At 36.5% G+C, this 20,121-nt stretch overlaps 1 protein-coding gene across 1 annotated transcript in view; it reads left to right on the top strand.

Moving 5' to 3' along the window:
* Positions 1–20,121, top strand: part of LOC126094923 (Down syndrome cell adhesion molecule-like protein Dscam2) — an 873,814-nt gene that overhangs the window by 696,365 nt on the left and 157,328 nt on the right. Inside the window, exons 18-19 of the mRNA XM_049909573.1 lie at positions 518–666; positions 3,431–3,641. Coding sequence (XP_049765530.1) covers positions 518–666; positions 3,431–3,641 — 360 coding nt within the window. The remainder of the gene's footprint in view (positions 1–517; positions 667–3,430; positions 3,642–20,121) is intronic.

Below are 20,121 nucleotides of genomic sequence, written 5' to 3' on the forward strand. Positions count from 1 at the left end.
CCTCAGCTTCTGACAGGTGTTGTTATACCTCGATGTGGACATCTGAAAATTTGTGCCCCGACCGGGACTCGAACCCGGGATCTCCTGCTTACATGGCAGACGCTCTATCAATCTGAGCCACCGAAGACACAGATGAATAGCGCGACTGCAGGATCTTATCCCTTGCATGCTTCCCGTGTGATACTACAATACTAATGGTTTTATGCTTTTGGTGTCAAAGGAGTTAGGTCTTGTAAAACTAGAATTGTTTCTGTGTAAAAAATATAAGATGAAGCTTAAGAGCATAAAAACTATATTTTACCCCTGTGGTTATTGAATGTAGTAAACAGCTGAGATATTTGTGTGTGTGTGTGTGTGTGTGTGTGTGTGTGTGTGTGTGTGTGTGTGTGGGTGGGTGTGAGAGAGAGAGGGAGAGAGAGAGAGAGAGAGAGAGAGAGAGAGAGAGAGAGAGAGAGAGAGAGATTATTATTATGAAAACCTACAGAAAAACTTACAGTTTGCTGTTTAATGTTGACAGAACAAGCATGTCTGAAATCAAGACAGATAGTGGCCTGCAATCCCTGCTGGTTATTGCACAGGCTGAGCGGCATGACTCAGGTCTTTACACATGCCAGGCAGGCAATATATTTGGTCACAGCAAGCTTATTATACACCTGGCTATACAAGGTTGGTTATGTTTTCTTTCCTCTTTTCTTTCTATCGATTGACCCCTCAAAAAAATAAATTATTTTGTCACGCTAAAAATTTGGTAATAGCAATTTACTTTCCTTTAGAAATCTTTGTATATCACTCCTTCTATTACTTGTGTGTACTTACACAAGTTTAAATATCATGATAAACATAAAATGTCATTCTTATTTGCTATATTCTTTAGTAGCACTATCAGAAATCTTGCTGCCCTCAAAATAAAACTGCGTTCAAAGTTAAGGTCCTCCTAAATGACTGTTTTAATAGGCATTGAGAAAAATCAACTTCTGGCTTCAGTATTCACTACATAGTGTAGTATATAAATGTACTAAATACACAATAACTCTTTTATTTGACAGTTATCACTAGCCATACCTATACAATTTTTATGTAGTGACATTAGACTCAAAGCATAAAAAATGCACAATATTCCTCCACTGCTTTTAATCATGGTACTGTAACATTCCCAATGAATATAAAAGGACCACCTCGATTGGTTGAGCTTAAAATTCTGTGGTAACTTCTCACTTACACAAAAGCTATTCATTACACAAAATAAAATACTGTAATTAGAGTTAAGTTGGCAGTTCATGTATGTACATTTTGCAGGAATCTGTTTAATCAATTGGGAATGCTAAATATATCCCCACAATACATGGATGAAATTTGTTTTCAACAATCCAATGAATTTTCATATTTTAGAGGCATTCACAATACGATACTACAAAGGATAATGATTTGGACTTTCTTCTCATGAGTGTAGCCTTTTTGCAGAAAATAGTGAAATACACAGCTATACAACTTTGTGAGAACCTCCCCTGGAAATAAACTGACAGACAACGTATTTGTCACTGAAAATACTCAGTTTTTGAAAATGTAACAGAGATAGTGGCAGAAGGGTTGAAGCAGAAGGAATAAGGGTAAAGGTAAAGGACTGGTGATGTATAGGGGAAGGGGTATAGAAGTCACTCAGAACTCAGTGTCAGAGTAGACTTGCTGGATGGGATGAGAAGGAAAGACAATCAGTTTTTTGAATAGACACCTTTAAATGACCAACTGTAATGATGTATATTATTTTTTAAATGTCTGTGCAGTCTTTCTTGAGTTAATACAATCCACTTCCTAAGATTTATCTGTTGAATGTAGAATGAACCAACTAAATTCCTAAACCAATGCCCGCCCACTACCACTCTAGCTTGAGAAGTTGTAATATCCAGAAGATGCATGTTGTAAAAACTAGTCATATCAACAATATGGGAAGGATAGATAGATACTCGCCACATCAAGGAGACAGTGAGTTGCAAACAGGCACAATGAAAAATACTACTACAATAGAAAACACATATACATTGACACAAGTTTGTAAAAAGCTAATATTTCAGCTGACTTTTTCACTGTGCCTGTGTGTCTACAACTTGATGCCTCCTCTGTGAGCTGAGTAGCAATCAATCCTTTTCATTCTGTTATTATTCCATCCAGGACTTTCCACTGTTTGATCAATTCATATCAGTATCATTGCACTGTTGCAGAGCATATTTTAAAACAGTTTACTGAGCATTGCCATTACACAGTGTCTTCGTGTTCTCATTCACAAATCACACTCTTTGGATCATAACATGAAGGGAAATCCTCACAAGCATTGAACAAATTTTGTCCTCACAAGCATTGAACAAATTTTGGAATATTTAGGCAGCTTTTATGAACTGGTTATGTGTGGGGTACTAGCTGCTATCATTATAAGCAATCATAACTAAACAACATTAATCAACAATATATAATTTATCTGTGTATTTGTTTATTCTTGCTGACAACCTTCTGAACATCAGGCCCATATAAAACACTAACATCATTTGTGTATGAGTTAACATAAAGTAATGATATTCTCTGAGAATGATATTAATTTTTGATAATGACAAGCCAAGAATGAATGTAGAACAGTAAACGAGTAGCCAAGATTGCAGGAATTCTTTTTATTCCATGATTACCAGTTTTGGCAAAACTAAATCCGCCATAATCAGATCTTAGGACACATACAGGTTACAACATCAAGGCAGACAATGGTGATATTAATAGTTGCCTATTATACGCAGGCCTTACAAAATTGTCATATGTAGCACATAGCACTATGTGGCTACCAGTTTATTGTTGTACAACCATCTAGATCGCTCCCACATGAGCACAATGTGCTCCCTACCAAAAATAAATACTAGCAGAGGTACTCATAGAGCAATTGTAAACTGATTATTTGCATGCCATTCTTTATATACCAATGCAAAATCCACAGTAGTCATATCCGTTCATTGATTATCCAACCTCTCTGTTATTTCAGCAAATTTTGTCTCCCAATATTCCCCCCTCCCCAATTTCAGAACTAGAAGGACAAATTTAACTTTTCGAGCTTTTAAAGTAATCTGGCTCATGTGCTGCAAATATTTATCATTGGCTTATTTCATTTGAGGAAGTGCAGATATTTTAATGTTTAATAAATGTAAACATGGTCCTTAGTAGGCTGTAATGTGATTTTTATTTCTTCGCACAATTAGCAATTTTTTTTTTCCAAGCTAATTTTATGATTAAATAAAAATCACATTACAACCTACTACAGACCATGTTTATGTTTATTAAACATGTGGAGGCTGTAGATCCCTACTAATACAAAATATTTTAATGTGTTAGTGATCATGTAGATTCAGTTCATTCATACATTTGTGTCTTAAGAATCACAGTTTGATACATTTTTCAGAGCCACCAGATCCACCGCTTGACATAGAAGTGGTCGAAATAAACAGCAGATCAGTTCGTTTATCATGGCATCCTCCATTTGATGGACACAGCACCCTGATTGGTTATCTGATACAGTATAAGAAAGGTACCAGTCTCATCAATGATTGGCATCATTCTGGAACAGTCAACCTCTCCCTCCCAGCCTATGGAGCTGAATTTACAAGTAAGAAGTGAGTACTTATAATATAGCTGTAAAGAGCAGCCCAGGCAAAGAGTGAAACAGGCTTCAGTCAAAGGTAAAACAGATGGGCTGACAGCAATTTCCTCATCAAGCTAGATTAAGTGAAACATCTATAGAACTATGTAGTGTCTGTAATGCATTGGAACAATAACTGTCTGTGAGAGTCTCAAAAATAAAAATTCACCTAATCCATGTGGAGTGTTTACATTCACAGTGTGTGACAATGATTCTAAGACACAAATTTCATTACTTACTGTTTACTTTTTCGACATAGAACCAAAAATCACAGCCTAATCATGTGGTAGTCACAGCTGATTAGAAAAGAAAGAATCTTTATTCCTGTATCATTCCAACCTGGCATAATGGGCAGCATTATGCCACTGTGGATTTATACATTACACATTTACTTGCATAATTCTGCAGTTATATGAAAACAAGTCCAAAAAAATGGACTAACTTAGAGTTTTTAAAAATGTGGAAAAAGTGGTTCTTATAAATGAGACTGTTAAAACATATCAAATTATTTTATTGTTATTTTTATAATAGAAATTCATAAAGAAAGGATGTGTTAGTCTTTTACATCTGTCATATTTTTTATAATGCAACTTAACATGAGAAATAATAATTTGCTAATGAAGAAGAACAATAGTATGTTAGTTTTTTTTGTATATTCTCAAACATCCACAATCACAAATTACCACTAAGTCTAGTAAAATGTATTTTTCTAGCCTTAAACAATATGATAGGGTTAATGTATTTTAAATGCATTTGCTCCATAAAAAACATTATTGATTAACAATAATCAGTTTTATCAAACAATACAATGTAATTAATATTTTCACAATATGTATCAGATGCTGTTATGCTCTTGGTGAACTGGTGCTTTATAATTTAGTTAATTCCTGTCAATCTTTTGGTTGCAGGTTTTGTAAGTTTTGGAGCATCATATTTGAAAGGAAATATCAAATTAGTGATGGAAGCCCTACCTGATTTTTTTTTTTTTTTTTTTTTTTTTTTTTTTTTTTTTTTTTTTTTTTTTTTTTTAGATAGTGTTTGTCTCAGTATCTTACCAAGCAACGGTTTTACAGTAGTAAATATGACAATTGTCATTTTTGCAACACCAAAAGGTTTTATTACCCTTGTCTTTTTAACAAATTCCATCAACTGATCTGGAATATAAATGAAAGATACCTATCTTTTCTTTTTCTCAGTTAACTCAATATTGTGCTCACAGGGTAAATAAATATGACCAGACACTACAAACTTATGTTTCTGACTGTTAAGTACATCCAAAAGCTAACTGAAGCTAAGCTAATCGAAGCTTGGCCAAAACAAGAATCTGAATACACTGCAAGGTAGTGTATATTGTTGGGAATCAATGCCATAATATGTTGCTTAAGACATGAAATAATGGCATGTATCTCCCCATCAGCTACTTACTCTGTCAACATAAACATTGACACACTGACATGCCTACACTGTGAAGCCTTCTATGTGGGAATGACCAGCAACAAACTGTCCATTCACATGAACGGACACAGGCAGACAGTGTTTGTTGGTAATGAGAATCACCCTGTGGCTAAACATGCGTTGGTGCATGGCCAGCACATCTTGGCACAGTGTTACACCGTCCGGGTTATCTGGATACTTCCCACTGACACCAACCTATCAGAACTCCAGAGATGGGACCTTGCCCTTCAATGTATTCTCTCTTCCCGTTACCCACCAGGCCTCAACCTCCACTAATTTCAAGTTGCCGCCCCTCGTACCTCACCTGTCATTCAACAACATCTTTGCCTCTGTACTTCTGCCTCGACTGACATCTCTGCCCAACCTCTTTGCATTTACATATGTCTGCCTATGTCTGTATATGTGCGGATGGATATGTGTGTGTGTGCGCGCGCGAGTGTATACCTGTCCTTTTTTCCCCCTAAGGTAAGTCTCTCCGCTCCCGGGATTGGGATGACTCCTTACCCTCAGCCTTAAAACCCACATCCTTTCGTTTTTCCCTCTCCTTCCCTCCTTCCTGATGAAGCAACCTTGGGTTGTGAAAGCTTGAAATTTGTGTGTGTGTTTTTTATTGTGTCTATCAACATACGAATGCTTTCTCATTTGCTAAGTTACAGCATCTTTGTTTTTATATAAACATTTTGCATATTAGACAAATGGTTCAAATGGCTCTGAGCACTATGGGACTTAACTTCTGAGATCATCAGTCCCCTAAAACTTAGAACTACTTAAACCTAACTAACCTAAGGACATCACACACATCCATGCCTGAGGAAGGATTCGAACCTGCAACCGTAGCGGTCATGCGGTTCCAGACTGTAGCGCCTAGAGCTGCTAGGCCAACCCAGCTGGCATGTATTAGACACATTGTGTACGTAGAAGTGAAATGTCACAGTTGGTGTTTGTAGAATGCGATTCCTGCAGACAAGTAGGGCATAGGGAATAGGTAGACACTGATGCATGTTTAAAACATTGACCATAACAGTATTATTAGTTTTTAAATATTCTGTATCCAGTTTCAGATTTCCATAGACAGCACTAGCTTGTTTAACATGGAAGTTCAGTTTTGCTTCTAGCTCATTCTTTTTCTGGGTGTGTTTCTCAGATAGAAAACAAACTTAACAGGTATCACTACATGGTGTTGTAAAGCCAATATTGAAAAATTGATAAAATATTGTACGACACATGCCAAAGCTAAAGGTGTTCCTTATTGCTGTCTTTGTGCTAATCTTGAAGAAGATTGTACATCTAGCTAATGTTTAGATGTGTATACAAATATTTCATGTTGGGAATCTTTTTCCTGGAATAGAGACTTGACTGCATAGGAAATAGGAAAACTATTTATAAGAGCCTGTACAAATTTCCGGTCCTCTTTGCTGCATTTATTTCAGTGATTCTCAAGGGTATAAGATATGGGATTTTATCTTACCTCTTTGACAGACACACAGTATTATATTAATGAACAGAAATGCATATTCTAGTTAATAAGTTATCCCTTGTTGTAATGTATTTTCTCTTCATCACAAAAATTGCAACCAAAATCAGAAGTGAAATAGGGGCAGGATAAAAATTGAGGAGCATGCTGCCCCTCTACTAAACCCTTGGCTTTGGGGCTACATAAATCTCTCCTTGTGAATGTATGTCTAATGTTTTGTTGTATTATCAAACACAGAAACTTACTTCAGGAGTTCTAGATGTTTTCTTTTGTTGAATCACACCAGATAGTCATTCATTGCTTATACCGAATATTGTTATAAGCACTTTCTCACAAATCTGAACATCTGCTTCACCTACAATAACCATGTAGATGTTGGTTGTCTGCTAACTACTACTCTCTGGATCATCAGTATACCTTGCCTTGACAAAATTCATATTCATACATTCAAATATATAATAATTTTGAAGATCACAGTTACTTAGCTTCCAGAAATTGAGGAAAAGCTTCTCTCATGTATCTGCAGGTACAATGTCCAAGCATCTTCTCACACAAGCACAATCTGAATGTTGTGATATTTGCCTTTTCACTACACCCATAAATTCCTGTTTTCTTTACCAGTGTTTGGCTCCTTTTTCTCAACTTCTTTGCATTAATTTTGCGGATTACACTTCCTGCTCTGATAATTTCCACAGATTTTCATACTTTTGTCAGTGTTTCCATTTCGAGATCTGCCATGTTTATTACCTGTATTCTCTATTGAATGTGCCAGACAAACACTTTAAATGCTCTAAACCTAGTTCATAAATTTATTTAATTAAACATTATACAACTTTTATATTTTGTGTTTACTGGTTTATTAATTCCAGTACAATCTACTTCTGCCACCCCCATCCCTCTGCCAAAGCTTTTAAAACCCAGTTAATTAATTCTTGTCTTTTTATCATTTTTTTACAGTGTTGACTATCCTGCTACTCAGCTGTTCAGCTCCTTTCCGCTAGAGAGAGGCTGCCATCATGCAGTGTCCTTGATAATCTGTGTTACATATCCTACTCTTTGCCTACCTCCACAATTCTTTCAGTGTCATGTTAACTTGTTAGCTGATTTTCATATCCTCACCGAGATTCAAAATGTATAGTCTTGGAAAGAGTCTGGAGATGATTCAACAGAATTCTAACAAAAATTGCACCAGCTGCAGAGAGAATGGATATAACATAGTAATTACCAAACATACACTTCAGTCATATATATATATATATATATTTTAAATATGGTGACAATTGTGGAGCTCACTTTAGAAGAAACAGGGAGAAGAGCCCAGTTTTTAGAGCTAAAGCAATCACTTTGAATGATCTCGAGAGTAATGTTGACAGGCTCATGTGCCTTTCTTGGTTTCATACTATCTAGAGCCTTGTTGAATTCATGAAATTTTGGTGGGACCATTATCCAACATTGTATTGGATGTTGTGGGACATATTTGAGAAAGTAATTAGCAGCAGTAGAACGACAGTTTAAGAGTGAGCTGAAGTGCTTTTTCCAGCAATTCAAGATGTCCTGACCATAACTGAGGATGGTCGTACTATCGGTGCCTTTCAGGGTTCCTGATGAGATATGAATAGACCATATATTTATTTTATTCCAGTGTAAAAGCTCTGCAAGTCCTTGGTGTCTGACACACTTGGAGTACCCTGGCTTTTTACTGCCCCCAGTTGTTCTTGATTGTTCTTATTTCAGTTTGACATTTTTGCTTCATCACTTGAAAGCATGTTTCCTTTTCCATGGAGGATGCACCTTGAGCAAGGGATAGGTAAGCATTCTGCTTGACACTTATGAGATTCTTAACCATTTCATTATCATCATCAAACCAGTCACTTTCTTCTTCATGTCAAAACCAATGACCTCTTCTGCATCTGTTTGATGGTGTTCTTTAAAACAGCCCATTCCTGTTCATCTGCTGTGTTCCCAGAATGATTTTTACTCTCTGCAGTAGAGTGTGTGCTGATATGAAAGTACCAGGCAATGTTGGGTATGGGGTAGGTGTCCATAATTGTTCGTGCATTTAGTCGACGGTAGTCTCCGCACGTGGCATATGTATGGGCGTAGACCAGCTACTGGCAGAGGGTTCAATGATGCCAGAGCTCAGTAGTTCAGAAATCTGTTTTTTAAGGTCGGGGAGGCGCTCGGGACAAAGTCGACATGTTCTGGACTGAGACTTGAACTCAGAACCTTTATCTTTCACAGACAAGTGCTCTACTTTTGTATTAGCACTTCAGAATGAAAATTTCATTCTGGAAACATCCCCCAGGCTGTGGCTAAGCCATGTCTCCACAATATCCTTTTTCCAGGAGTGCAACTCTTGCAGGAGACCATCTGTGAGGTTTGGAAGGTAGGAGAAGAAGAACTGACAGAATTAAAGCTGTACGACATGTTGCGTGCCATGTTTGGGAAGCTCAGTCAGTAGAGCACTTGCCCATGAAAGTCTGAGGTCCCCAGTCCACGTCTCAGTCTAGTAGACAGTTTTAATCTGCCAGGAATGTTTCATATCAGCACACATTCTGATGCAGAGTGAAAATTTCATTTAGGACATTTCTTTTTATTTAATTCATGACTTCTCTATGCTTGGATTGCTCAGATACCTACAGTTGTTGTGTGGATTGCCATCCTTTCGGTACTGAGCATAAATTACTATTATTTGATTTTAGTGAGTAATTTTTGGTGAATGACACTTCTGTGGTGACTCATTAAGTCATTCTAAAAGTGTGTCTTCCAAGAGAACGTTTGCTGGCTGTCTATGTTTAATTTTGTCCTGGAAGGATTTGGCAAGTAGGATCATGTTTTACAATGGATGAGGATCCTCAGGTGGCTAACCAGCAGTTTGTGATCAGACCAGACACTATTCTTGTTTTTCTGTTTTTGGTATCAGGATGTGATGACATGGTCGATGAGATGCCAGTGTTTGGAGCAATGGATGCATCCATGTAGTTTTGTAGTGATTAGGTAAGTGGAATTGCATGTTGGTGATAAAAATCTCACGCTCAGCACAGAGACCAAGAATAGCAGCCCGTGAACATTGCAGTTTCCAATACCTTAACAACCAATCATGTTTCCTCAGAAACAATTATCTCTTTATTTATTTGTTTATTTATTTATTTCATGTTCCTTAGATCCTGGAAGCGAGTGAATCGCAAGGATATGGAACATGTCAAATTGTACATAGTTCAAGCATAACTTGTGTAAATACTTACAATAAAGATACAATGTAAATAAAATCAATAGACAACAGCACAATCAATAAACAGAGGATAAGTAATATATATATGATATGGCATGTGTCTGATTGTACACACCTGAAATATATCTTACGTAAATGCAACAAAAGGATACAATGTAAATAAGATACCAACTAAACATCAGCACATTCAACTAACAAAAAGTTTTTGTTTCACATGTTAAGGATGTGTAATATATACAGGAATCAAGATAAGTTCACTATTCCAAGGGAAATACAGAAATGCAAATAAACAATTTTCATGTGCCTATTCAAAACAAAATTAATTACACTATTTATACAACACTTGCAAGTTTAGTGATTGTATACATTTTCTTTCACATATTCATCAATTGTATAAAAAGATTTCTCTATCAGGTACTCCTTGAGAGTTTGTTTGAATGCTGGCAATCTATTGTTAAGGCATTTGATGTGTGGTGGGAGAGCATTAAATAGCTTAATACTGGAGTAGTAAGCTCCTTTTTGAACCATAGAGAGACTTTTCAATTCAATGTGCAAACTGTTTTTGGGCCTTGTGTTATAGTCATGAAATTGGCTGTTATCTTTGTAGATATAAGGGTTATTACTGACAAAGGTCAACAAAGAGGCAGTGGTAAGGATCCTCATTTTTCGAAACAAGCATCTATAAGAGTGTCTGTGATGGACACCACTCATTATTCTGATGGCTTTTTTTTTGTGCAGTGAAAATTTTCTTTGTGAGAGGTTGGTTCCCCCAGAATATAATAGCATATGATATTAATGAATGAAAATAGTCGAAGTAAGAAGCCTTAATGGTATCTACATCAGCCACCGAAGCAATAACCCCAAGTGAAAATATTGCTGAGCTACGTGTTTTGTAAAGATGAAGAATGTGTGTCGACCAATTACATTTGCTGTCTATATAAGCACCCAGGAATTTTGTAACCTCAACTTTTTGTATTGCTTGATCTCTACACTTAATGTTAACTTCTTCCAGATTTCTTTGGGGAGTATGGTATCTCATATAAAGGGTTTTATCTGTATTGAGTGAGAGACCATTTTAAGAAAACCAATTTACTATATCATTGAAAACTTTGTTTGTAGTTTGTTCAAGCTTGTTGTCTGTAAAATCATCAATTAGAATTGTAGTGTCATCTGCAAAAAGAGTGAATTTACTCTTTGTATCAGAACAAAGTAGGAGATCATTAATGAAGATGAGAAACAGCAGTGTACCCAAAACAGAGCCTTGTGGCACACCACAACTTACTGTGCCCCACTCAGATGAGGCAGGTTCTTCAGATGTGCCATTCAGCATTACAGTCTGCTTTTGGTCCTTTAGGTATGACTGGAGCCACGAACCAATGGTACTACCCAAACCATAATATTCTGCTTTTTTCAAAAGAATTAGATGGTTTACACAATCAAAGGCTTTAGAGAGACCACAAAAAATACCTACTGGAGACATCTTTTTGTTCATGGCTTCCAGAACTTGAAAGGTGAAAGAGAATATTGCTTGTTCTGTACAAAGACCTGCACAAAAACCAAACTGACTTTTGTTTATGATATTGTGGAAGCTGAGATGATTGACAATCAACCTGTGCATCAGTTTTTCAAGAATTTTTTAAAAGATAGTTAAAAGGGAGATTGGGCAATAATTTGTAACATTGTCTTTCTCACCTTTTTAAAGAGTGGTATAACTACAGCTAGTTTTACCCTGTCAGGGACAATTCCTTCTTGCAGCGAAGCATTGAATATGTTGCATAAGACTGGACTTATATATTTATAGCAACATTTCAATATTTTACAGGAAATATTGTCCACACCTACAGACTTTTTATTTTGTAATGAGGTAATAATTCTTTCAATCTCTTTTACTGTAACGTGAGATAAGGATACCTGTGGGGGTCTATTACTGATAGCTTTCTGTAGAGGAGCCAATGACTCATCCACAGAGCCTTTACAGCCTGTCTTCTCTGCTGCTGACAAAAAGTGCCTGTTGAAGATTTCTGCAACCATTTCAGGTTTGTTTACAATATTGGTACCTTGTTTAAGTTCTATGGGTGTCCTGTTCCCCATTTTTTTGCCAGTTTCCCGCTTTATTACATTCCAAATTGTTTTTATTTTGTTGTCAGACTTATCAATTTCAGCCTTAATGCACACATTTTTTGACTTATTTATTACCTTCTTTAGGATGCTGCAATAAAGTTTGTAGTGCTGATGTTTTTTGGGGTCATTACAAGTTATGAGGGAATTATATAGCACTGTCTTTGTTCTGCAGGATGTTTTTATCCCTGCAGTGATCCATGACTCATTGATAGTGCTTACATGACTGTTTCTAATTATTTTTTTTAGGAAAAGTGGCTTCAAAAATAGACATAAATTCATTTAGAAATGTATTATACTTTTTGTTCACATCTGCTTCACTGAAAACTGGACTCCAATCTGCAGGCTGTTGTTGAAATTTTTAATTGTTTCATCATTTATTATCCTAAAAGACTTCCAAGAATTCTCAGAACTGTTGCACAGATTGATGTCAGTGAAAGGAAGCAACTGACCTCCATGACCAGAAAAGCCAAGAATTGGATGTACACTGATATTGTTGAGTCTTGACTTATCTGTAAATATATTGTCAATCAGACTTTGACAGTTCTCGGTAACTCTAGTTGGAAAATTTACTATTGTCATCAGATTATAAGAATCAACTAGATGTTCTAAATCTGCTTTACCATTGCTTTCATTTAGGAAATCTACATTGAAATCGCCTGTAATTATTAGATCCTTAGATTTTGAGTACACTTGGGATAAGAAAGAATCTAACTGCCTCCCTGAGGGAGCTCTGTATAGTGCTAACACTACAACTGTACAGTCACTTATAGTAATTTCTACACCACATATTTCAATATCTTGTTCAATACAGTGACTCTTTAAATCTAATGTGGTATATGGTATGTTATTTTTTAAGTATATTGCTACTCCACCATTCTTCATGATAGATCTACAGTACCCAATGTGCTGCTAGACGGTAACCACTGAGCTGTAACATTTCAACATCTCTCATGTGGTGTTCTCTAAAGCATAGAACATCAGCATCCTTTATCTCTTGTGGGTCATCTAAAAGAACAGAAATTTCATTAACTTTGTTTGTAAGTCCTCCTACATTATGGTGAAAAATTGTCATAGCTTTGATATTTACTGAGAGTGGTTGCTTTCGCCTAAACAAGTACTTGTGGGCTTAGAAACACTCCATGTAATACAGATATGAGTTACTAATAACACTAATATAAGAAATGCATATGTGCAGAATCAGTGAAAATCTCTACACTGCTAAAGGAGAAATTGATTCTTAGTTGTTCTGTATGACAACAGTAGCATTTCTCCAGCAAAGATAACTGACCCCACCATGAGCACTGCTTCCTTTTCATTTTACGAACACACTCTACCTGTCCAGCATTTCTTGTTCAGTTGTCTTCCGTGGGTAGGCAAAGTAACTTCACTGACCTAATGTTTATATAGTGGAGCTATTTTTAATTTATTAAACGAGTACTTATTGACAGCTGTTAAGTGAGCTTTTGTGTGAAATGTATTCCTATAAACAATGACTGAGAAGTCTATAATTTGCTACTGTTATGTTGTCAGTACTGGAATACTCTCTTTCAAATTCTAAAGGTGGCAGGGGTAAAATACAGGGAGCGAAAGGCTATTTACAATTTGTACAGAAACCAGATTGCAGTTATAAGAGTCGAGGGACATGAAAGGGAAGCAGTGGTTGGGAAGGGAGTAAGACAGGGTTGTAGCCTCTCCCCGATGTTATTCAATCTGTATATTGAGCAAGCAGTGAAGGAAACAAAAGAAAAATTCGGAGTAGGTATTAAAATCAATGGAGAAGAAATAAAAACTTTGACGTTCGCCGATGACATTGTAATTCTGTCAGAGACAGCAAAGGATTGGAAGAGCAGTTGAATGGAATGGATGGTGTCTTGAAGGGAGGATATAAGATGAACATCAACAAAAGAAAAACGAGGATAATGGAATGTAGTCGAATTAAGTCGGGTGATGTTGAGGGTATTAGATTAGGAAATGAGACACTTAAAGTAGTAAAGGAGTTTTGCTATTTGGGGAGCAAAATAACTGATGATGATCGAAGTAGAGAGGATATAAAATGTAGACTGGCAATGGCAAGGAAAGCGTTTCTGAAGAAGAGAAATTTGTTAACATCGAGTATAGATTTAAGTGTCAGGAAGTCATTCCTGAAAGTATTTGTATGGAGTGTAGCCATGTATGGAAGTGAAACATGGACGGTAAATAGTTTGGACAAGAAGAGAATAGAAGCTTTTGAAATGTGGTGCTACAGAATAATGCTGAAGATTAGATGGGTAGATCACATAACTAATGAGGAAGTATTGGATAGGATTGGGGAGAAGAGAAGTTTGTGGCACAACTTGACCAGAAGAAGGGATCGGTTGGTAGGACATGTTCTGAGGCATCAAGGGATCACCAATTTAGTATTGGAGGGCAGCGTGGAGGGTAAAAATCGTAGGGGGAGACCAAGAGATGAATACACTAAGCAGATTCAGAAGGATGTAGGTTGCAATAGGTACTGGAAGATGAAGAAGCTTGCACAGGATAGAGTAGAATGGAGAGGTGCATCAAACCAGTCTCAGGACTGAAGACCACAACAACAACAACAACAACAACAACATCATGTTGTCGGTGACCTTTGTAGTGTTGGTGGGGAAGGGATTGGATTGCTAAATTTGGTATCTTGCTGTTGTTTATTGTTGACAGCATATTGTTGAGCTATGTAATTGTGTTGCAGTCACTTGGAGGTGAATTAATGATTGACTAGAAAGATTGACTAGAAAGATACTGCACTTCTCTCACCCTTAATTGTGTTACTTTTAAACTGCATAAATCTCTTCCATTCAGGAATTACTGGCTTCTATAGAGTAGGCGGCACTGAGTGGAGCCACTTACTACACACCCACATTATATCTTCCAAGGTGAGTGTGGCTATGTCTGATGGAATGGGACTGATCATGTTCACATCCTAAACAGTAATCAGCTGTAATTCATTGCTTGTTTATGTTGAGATGTCTGAAGTTCAATAACACCTACTTGAATTACTTATGTTACAGAGGGAAACAATTTAAGCCTCTATACCTCTCCTGATTTGGGGAGACCTGAGGCTGGGGTGACACATTTGATATCCCTCATGCTGTGAGGACTATTTCAGCCAGTGATAGGACAGTTGAATCGATATTGTGGAATATTTACTGGCAGCATATTACACTTGTGACAGACAGTGTGGAAGACAATTGACATCTCCAGCTGTTCAACATTTTTATAAAATAGCTTATTTAACAGTTGCAAATAAGCAGTCATTTAATAAACTGAAAGTGATTCTACTATGTAAACATGAGCTTATAGAACTTATTTTTTTTCATTACATAAAAGAGCTGGAAAGCAAAGAAAGCAAGTTCATGGGAGGTATAGACTGTCTGAAAAATGAAATGTGGGTTGTGCTTGTTGTGGGAAAACTTGCATTTCCCAGAAGAATCCTACAGCTGCCATAACAGATTGACTAAGAATCAGTTTGCCTTCCAGCAGAGCAGAACAGCATGTAAAGATTTATGCAGATTGTGTCCAAGTGTGTTTCTTGCATTAGTAATATTAGTTATTAACATCTGTATTCCATGTGGTGTTAATGCATTTCGTGGAAAATAAACACCACCAAGCAGTCTGCACACTTTGACAGTAATTCATAAGACGCGCTGCGGAGGATCAGTATAACTTTGTAAAATATCCTGTCGCTGCTTCTTGTGATGCTGTGGAGTATATAGATTGGTGAATGACCTGCTTGCTCTTCCCTCACACTTTTACGTTCCACTCCGTCCCCATCAACTCTGTTACACCCTCCAAACACAATTTATCCCTTAATATGGCTCTACTACACTTAGATGTGATACGTACATTTAATATTTGCTCTTAACACACTTCATTTAACAGTAAACATTAAAACAGTATTTTAATAACATGTGACTTGCCATCCCCTGCATTGTGAAAACTATTTATCTGAGGGAAAAAATGAATAGGAACTTTTTTTGTAGGAAGTGGAAGTTGATTTAAGTTTAAGAATGAGATTTTCACTCTGCAGTGGAGTGTGTGCTATAATGAAACTTACTGGCAGATTAAAACTGGTCCCTAGTTTGTGTCTCAGTCCAGTACACAGTTTTAATCTGCCAGGAAGTTTCATATGAGCTCACACTCCGCTGCAGAGTGAAAATCTCATTCTGGAAACATCCCCCAGGCTGTGGCTAAGCCATGTCTCCACAATATCCTTTCTCCCAGGAGTGCTAGTTGTGCTAGGTTCACAGGGGAGCTTCTGTGAAGTTTGGAAGGTAGGAGACAAGGTACTGGTGGAAGTAAAGCTGTAAGGGTGGATTGTGAGTCATGCTTGGGTAGCTCAGATGGTAGAGCACTTGCCCGTGAAAGGCATAGGTCCCGAATTTGAGTCTCGGTCCGACACACAGTTTTAATATGCTAGTTTGATTTTGTACTGGGAAACATTTTCACTGTAGACCACAGTTTTCAAGATATTCAAGAAAAACATAAAAAGTTATCTTTAAATGTGTCCCCACCCACTATAATCACATCCTACTGGTCAGGAATCTTAGTGTATTGTTTATTTGCAGCTACACAATTTTTTCCCACATTCAATCTTTTTTGTTCTTATTTTACTGTGCTAAACTGTAGATTAAAACTGAAGAAATTGCAAAAAAATAGGAAATTAAGGAGATGAGATCCAGATAAGTTGAAAGGATCATAAGTTGTTGAGAGATTCATAGGGATCATTAGGCAACAATGGACTACAACAGGGGAAAGGAATACAGTATGAATTGGTAGCTTTGAGAAATGAAATAGTGAAGGCAGCAGAGGATCAAATGGGCAAAATAACAAAGCCTAGTAGAAATCCTTGGATATTGCAGCAGGTATTGAATAATGAAAGGAGAAAATATGAAAATGAAGCAGGCAAAAGGGAACACAAATGTATACGAAATGAGACTGTCAGGAAGTGCAAAATGGCTAACCAGGAATACCTAGATGACAAATGCCAGAATATAGAGATACATATCACTAGGGTAAAGATAGATACTGCCTAGAGGAAAATTAAAAAGGCCTTTGGAGAAACGAGAAGCAGCTGTATGAATAGAGCTTAGATGGAAAACCAGTACTAAGCAAAGGTGAATGGAGTATATAGAGGAGCTACATAAGTGAAATGAACTTGGAGGGAATATTATAGAACCTAAACATTGAGCAAGCAGTAAAGGGAACCAAAAAAAACTTGGAGGAGGATTTAGAGCTCAGGAAGAAGAAATAAAAAGTTTGAGGTTTTGCCAAAAACATCCTAATTTTGACAGAGACAGCAAAGGACTTTGGACAGCAGTTCAATGAAATGGACAGTGTCTTGAGAGGAGGATATAAGATGAACACCAATGAAAGCAAAACATGGGTAATGGAATGTAGTGTAATTAAATCAGATGATGCTGAGGGAACTGAATTAGGAAACAAGACACTAAAAGTAGTAGATGAGTTTTGCTAATTTGGGCAATAAAGTAACTAATGATGGCCAACGTAAAGAGGACATAAAATGTAGACGCAATGACAAGAAAAGCATTTCTGAAGAAGAGAAATTTCTTAACACTGAATATAGATTTAAATGTTAGTAAATATTTTCTAAAGATATTTGTCTGAAGTGTAGCCTCATATGGAAGTGAAACATGAACAATAAGCAGTTGAGACAGGAAGAGAATAGAAACTTTTGAAATGTGGTGCTACAGAAAAATGCTGAAGATTAGGATTGGTAGATCTTGTAACTAATAAGGAAGTGCTGAATAGAATTGGTCAGAAAAATTCTTTTTGATACGACACATTTCGTACTGGAGGTGTGTGTGTGTGTGTGTGTGTGTGTGTGTGTGTGTGTGTGTGTGGAGAGGTAAGGAGAGAGAGTTAAAATTGTTGAGGGAGACCAAGAGATGACTACAGTAAGCAGGTTAAAAAGGTTGTAAGGTTGCAGCAGTTAGTTGAAGATAAAGAGGCTTGCACAGGAGAGATTAGCAAGGAGAGCTCCATCAAGCTAGTCTTTTGACTGAAGATCACAACAATATTTGTTCATAAAATTTCTGGAAACTGAACTGCAAGGATCATCATTGTGAGATGTGTTTGACCTGTTCCACTCATTCTTCTGTCAACTGTTATGGTTCTGTCAACTGTTATGGTCACGTACCTCATTTAACATTAAAAATAATATGCTAAAATGAATTTTTGCATGCAGCATTGGACTATTGCTGTATCATGTTGTAAAATTATGTACCAAAATTTTTGTCTCTATTGTAAGTGCTTCTCATTACGGTATGTATGATCACAGTGTTACATATTCTGGTTATGATCACTAGCAGTAGTGGCTGAATTACTGGTACAGCATGACATGGTCTACAACCCAAAAGAAATTTGTGGAAATTGACCTTGAAAGTTTCTGTACTTACAAAGATGGTAAATGTCTCTTACTGTTGCATTTAATACATCAAATTTTACGTTCTGTTTTTATTTTGCTTATCATTCTAAGTGTAAATCACCACTTTTTCACAGCTCATAACAAAATCAAACTTTGTTTTTGAATGACAATTCATACATGCACATCTAGGTATGGTAACTACAACATTAACATCAATATCATTCACATACATATTTTTCAATCTGCAAGGTGATGAAGATATATAAATTATTTATCATCTTACAGTTGCTACATTCAGGAGACAAAAGTCCAGTACCATTGATGAACGTAGGTAAAAATGGAAACCATAATCTCAGCTTTCAGAACTGTTAGTTCCTTTATCACAGGGGGATGAAAGGTTTGGGAAGGTTGAGAAGAAGGGGTAAGTCACTCAGAGCACAGATTGAGATTGCACCATTTGTGAGGATAAGGGGAGACAAATAATGGAGAGACAACTCACTGTGGCAGCACTGTGCAGTTCTACAGAGTATAAAGTTCCACTCACCTTGTGGTGGATCTCTTCTCACACACACGCCTCCTTGAAGTTACTGAAATGCAGTCCTCAGCCTGAAAAAGATACAGAAAAAACTTCTGTACACCTAGTAATCACAAGTCACACTAAAAATTGTTTTTTTGGTGGAAGGTAATAACAGTTATGTGCATAAATTTCACTCTGTTATGGTAAGCTTGCATACACCAGTTACTACCAAACCTTACTCTAAGCTGTACAAAGTCTGAAAAGTCCACATGCACACATCATTCATAACAGTAGCCAGTTTATGGCAATTATTAATTATCCTTCACAGAAAGTTTAGAAACGGATTGTTTCTTTTAGAATAGTTCGCTCAAATGTTGCTATAATCAATCTCGTGTAACAAAATGTTCACATTCACATGTGAGCACCACGCTAGGCAGAATTTAGTTATGTAAAATGTCACCATCAGTTATGAATTTCATACTGTGCATTAAATTGAACTCTCTTCCACACTTTACAGCACTCCTCAAACAGTTTGGAACCAAAACATCAAATTTGTCACTGAATCAGAGCAGTAAATTAATATAAATAAATTTTGAAAACCCACAAATATAAAATTAGCTCACTATTAGCAAAGCTACTTTACCAAAATAATAATCTCATTCTCCCAGTACCATAAACTGACAAAACAGTTTATAACAAATTCCCTGTTATGAATGACTAACACATACATCATTCTTGAACATTCCTCACAATACCAGTTACTTCAATGTATAGTAAAAAAACTTTATATAAAACATTATTTCACATTCACACCTTCATTCACTCTCATAACTAAGCATAATTATAATAGTTATTAATAAACAATTAGAAAATTAAACAAACAGAGCTGCAAATAAAAATTACAGTATTTTGACTGCAGCTCAAACAGTGTCCGTCAGCTGCCCTCTACTATTGTGGGTAACTCTAAATTTCTGTTTGCTAATGACAGTAGCTTTGTAGTAAAGTATGTTGTGTGCAACAATTGCTCAGTTGCAAATAGTGCAGTTCATGACATAAATTCATGGATTGTAGAAAATAAGCTAACACTAAACCACAGTAAGACTCAGTTTTTACAGTTTTTAACACACAATTCATCAAAACCTTACATTTTAATTTCACAGAATGGGCATATGATTAGAGAAACTGAACAGTTCCAATTTCTGGGTGTTCAGATAGATAGTGAATTGTTGTGTAAAGCCCACGTTCAGGA

The sequence above is a fragment of the Schistocerca cancellata genome, chromosome 1 (genome assembly GCF_023864275.1).
Source record: "Schistocerca cancellata isolate TAMUIC-IGC-003103 chromosome 1, iqSchCanc2.1, whole genome shotgun sequence".
Lineage (NCBI taxonomy): Eukaryota > Metazoa > Arthropoda > Insecta > Orthoptera > Acrididae > Schistocerca > Schistocerca cancellata.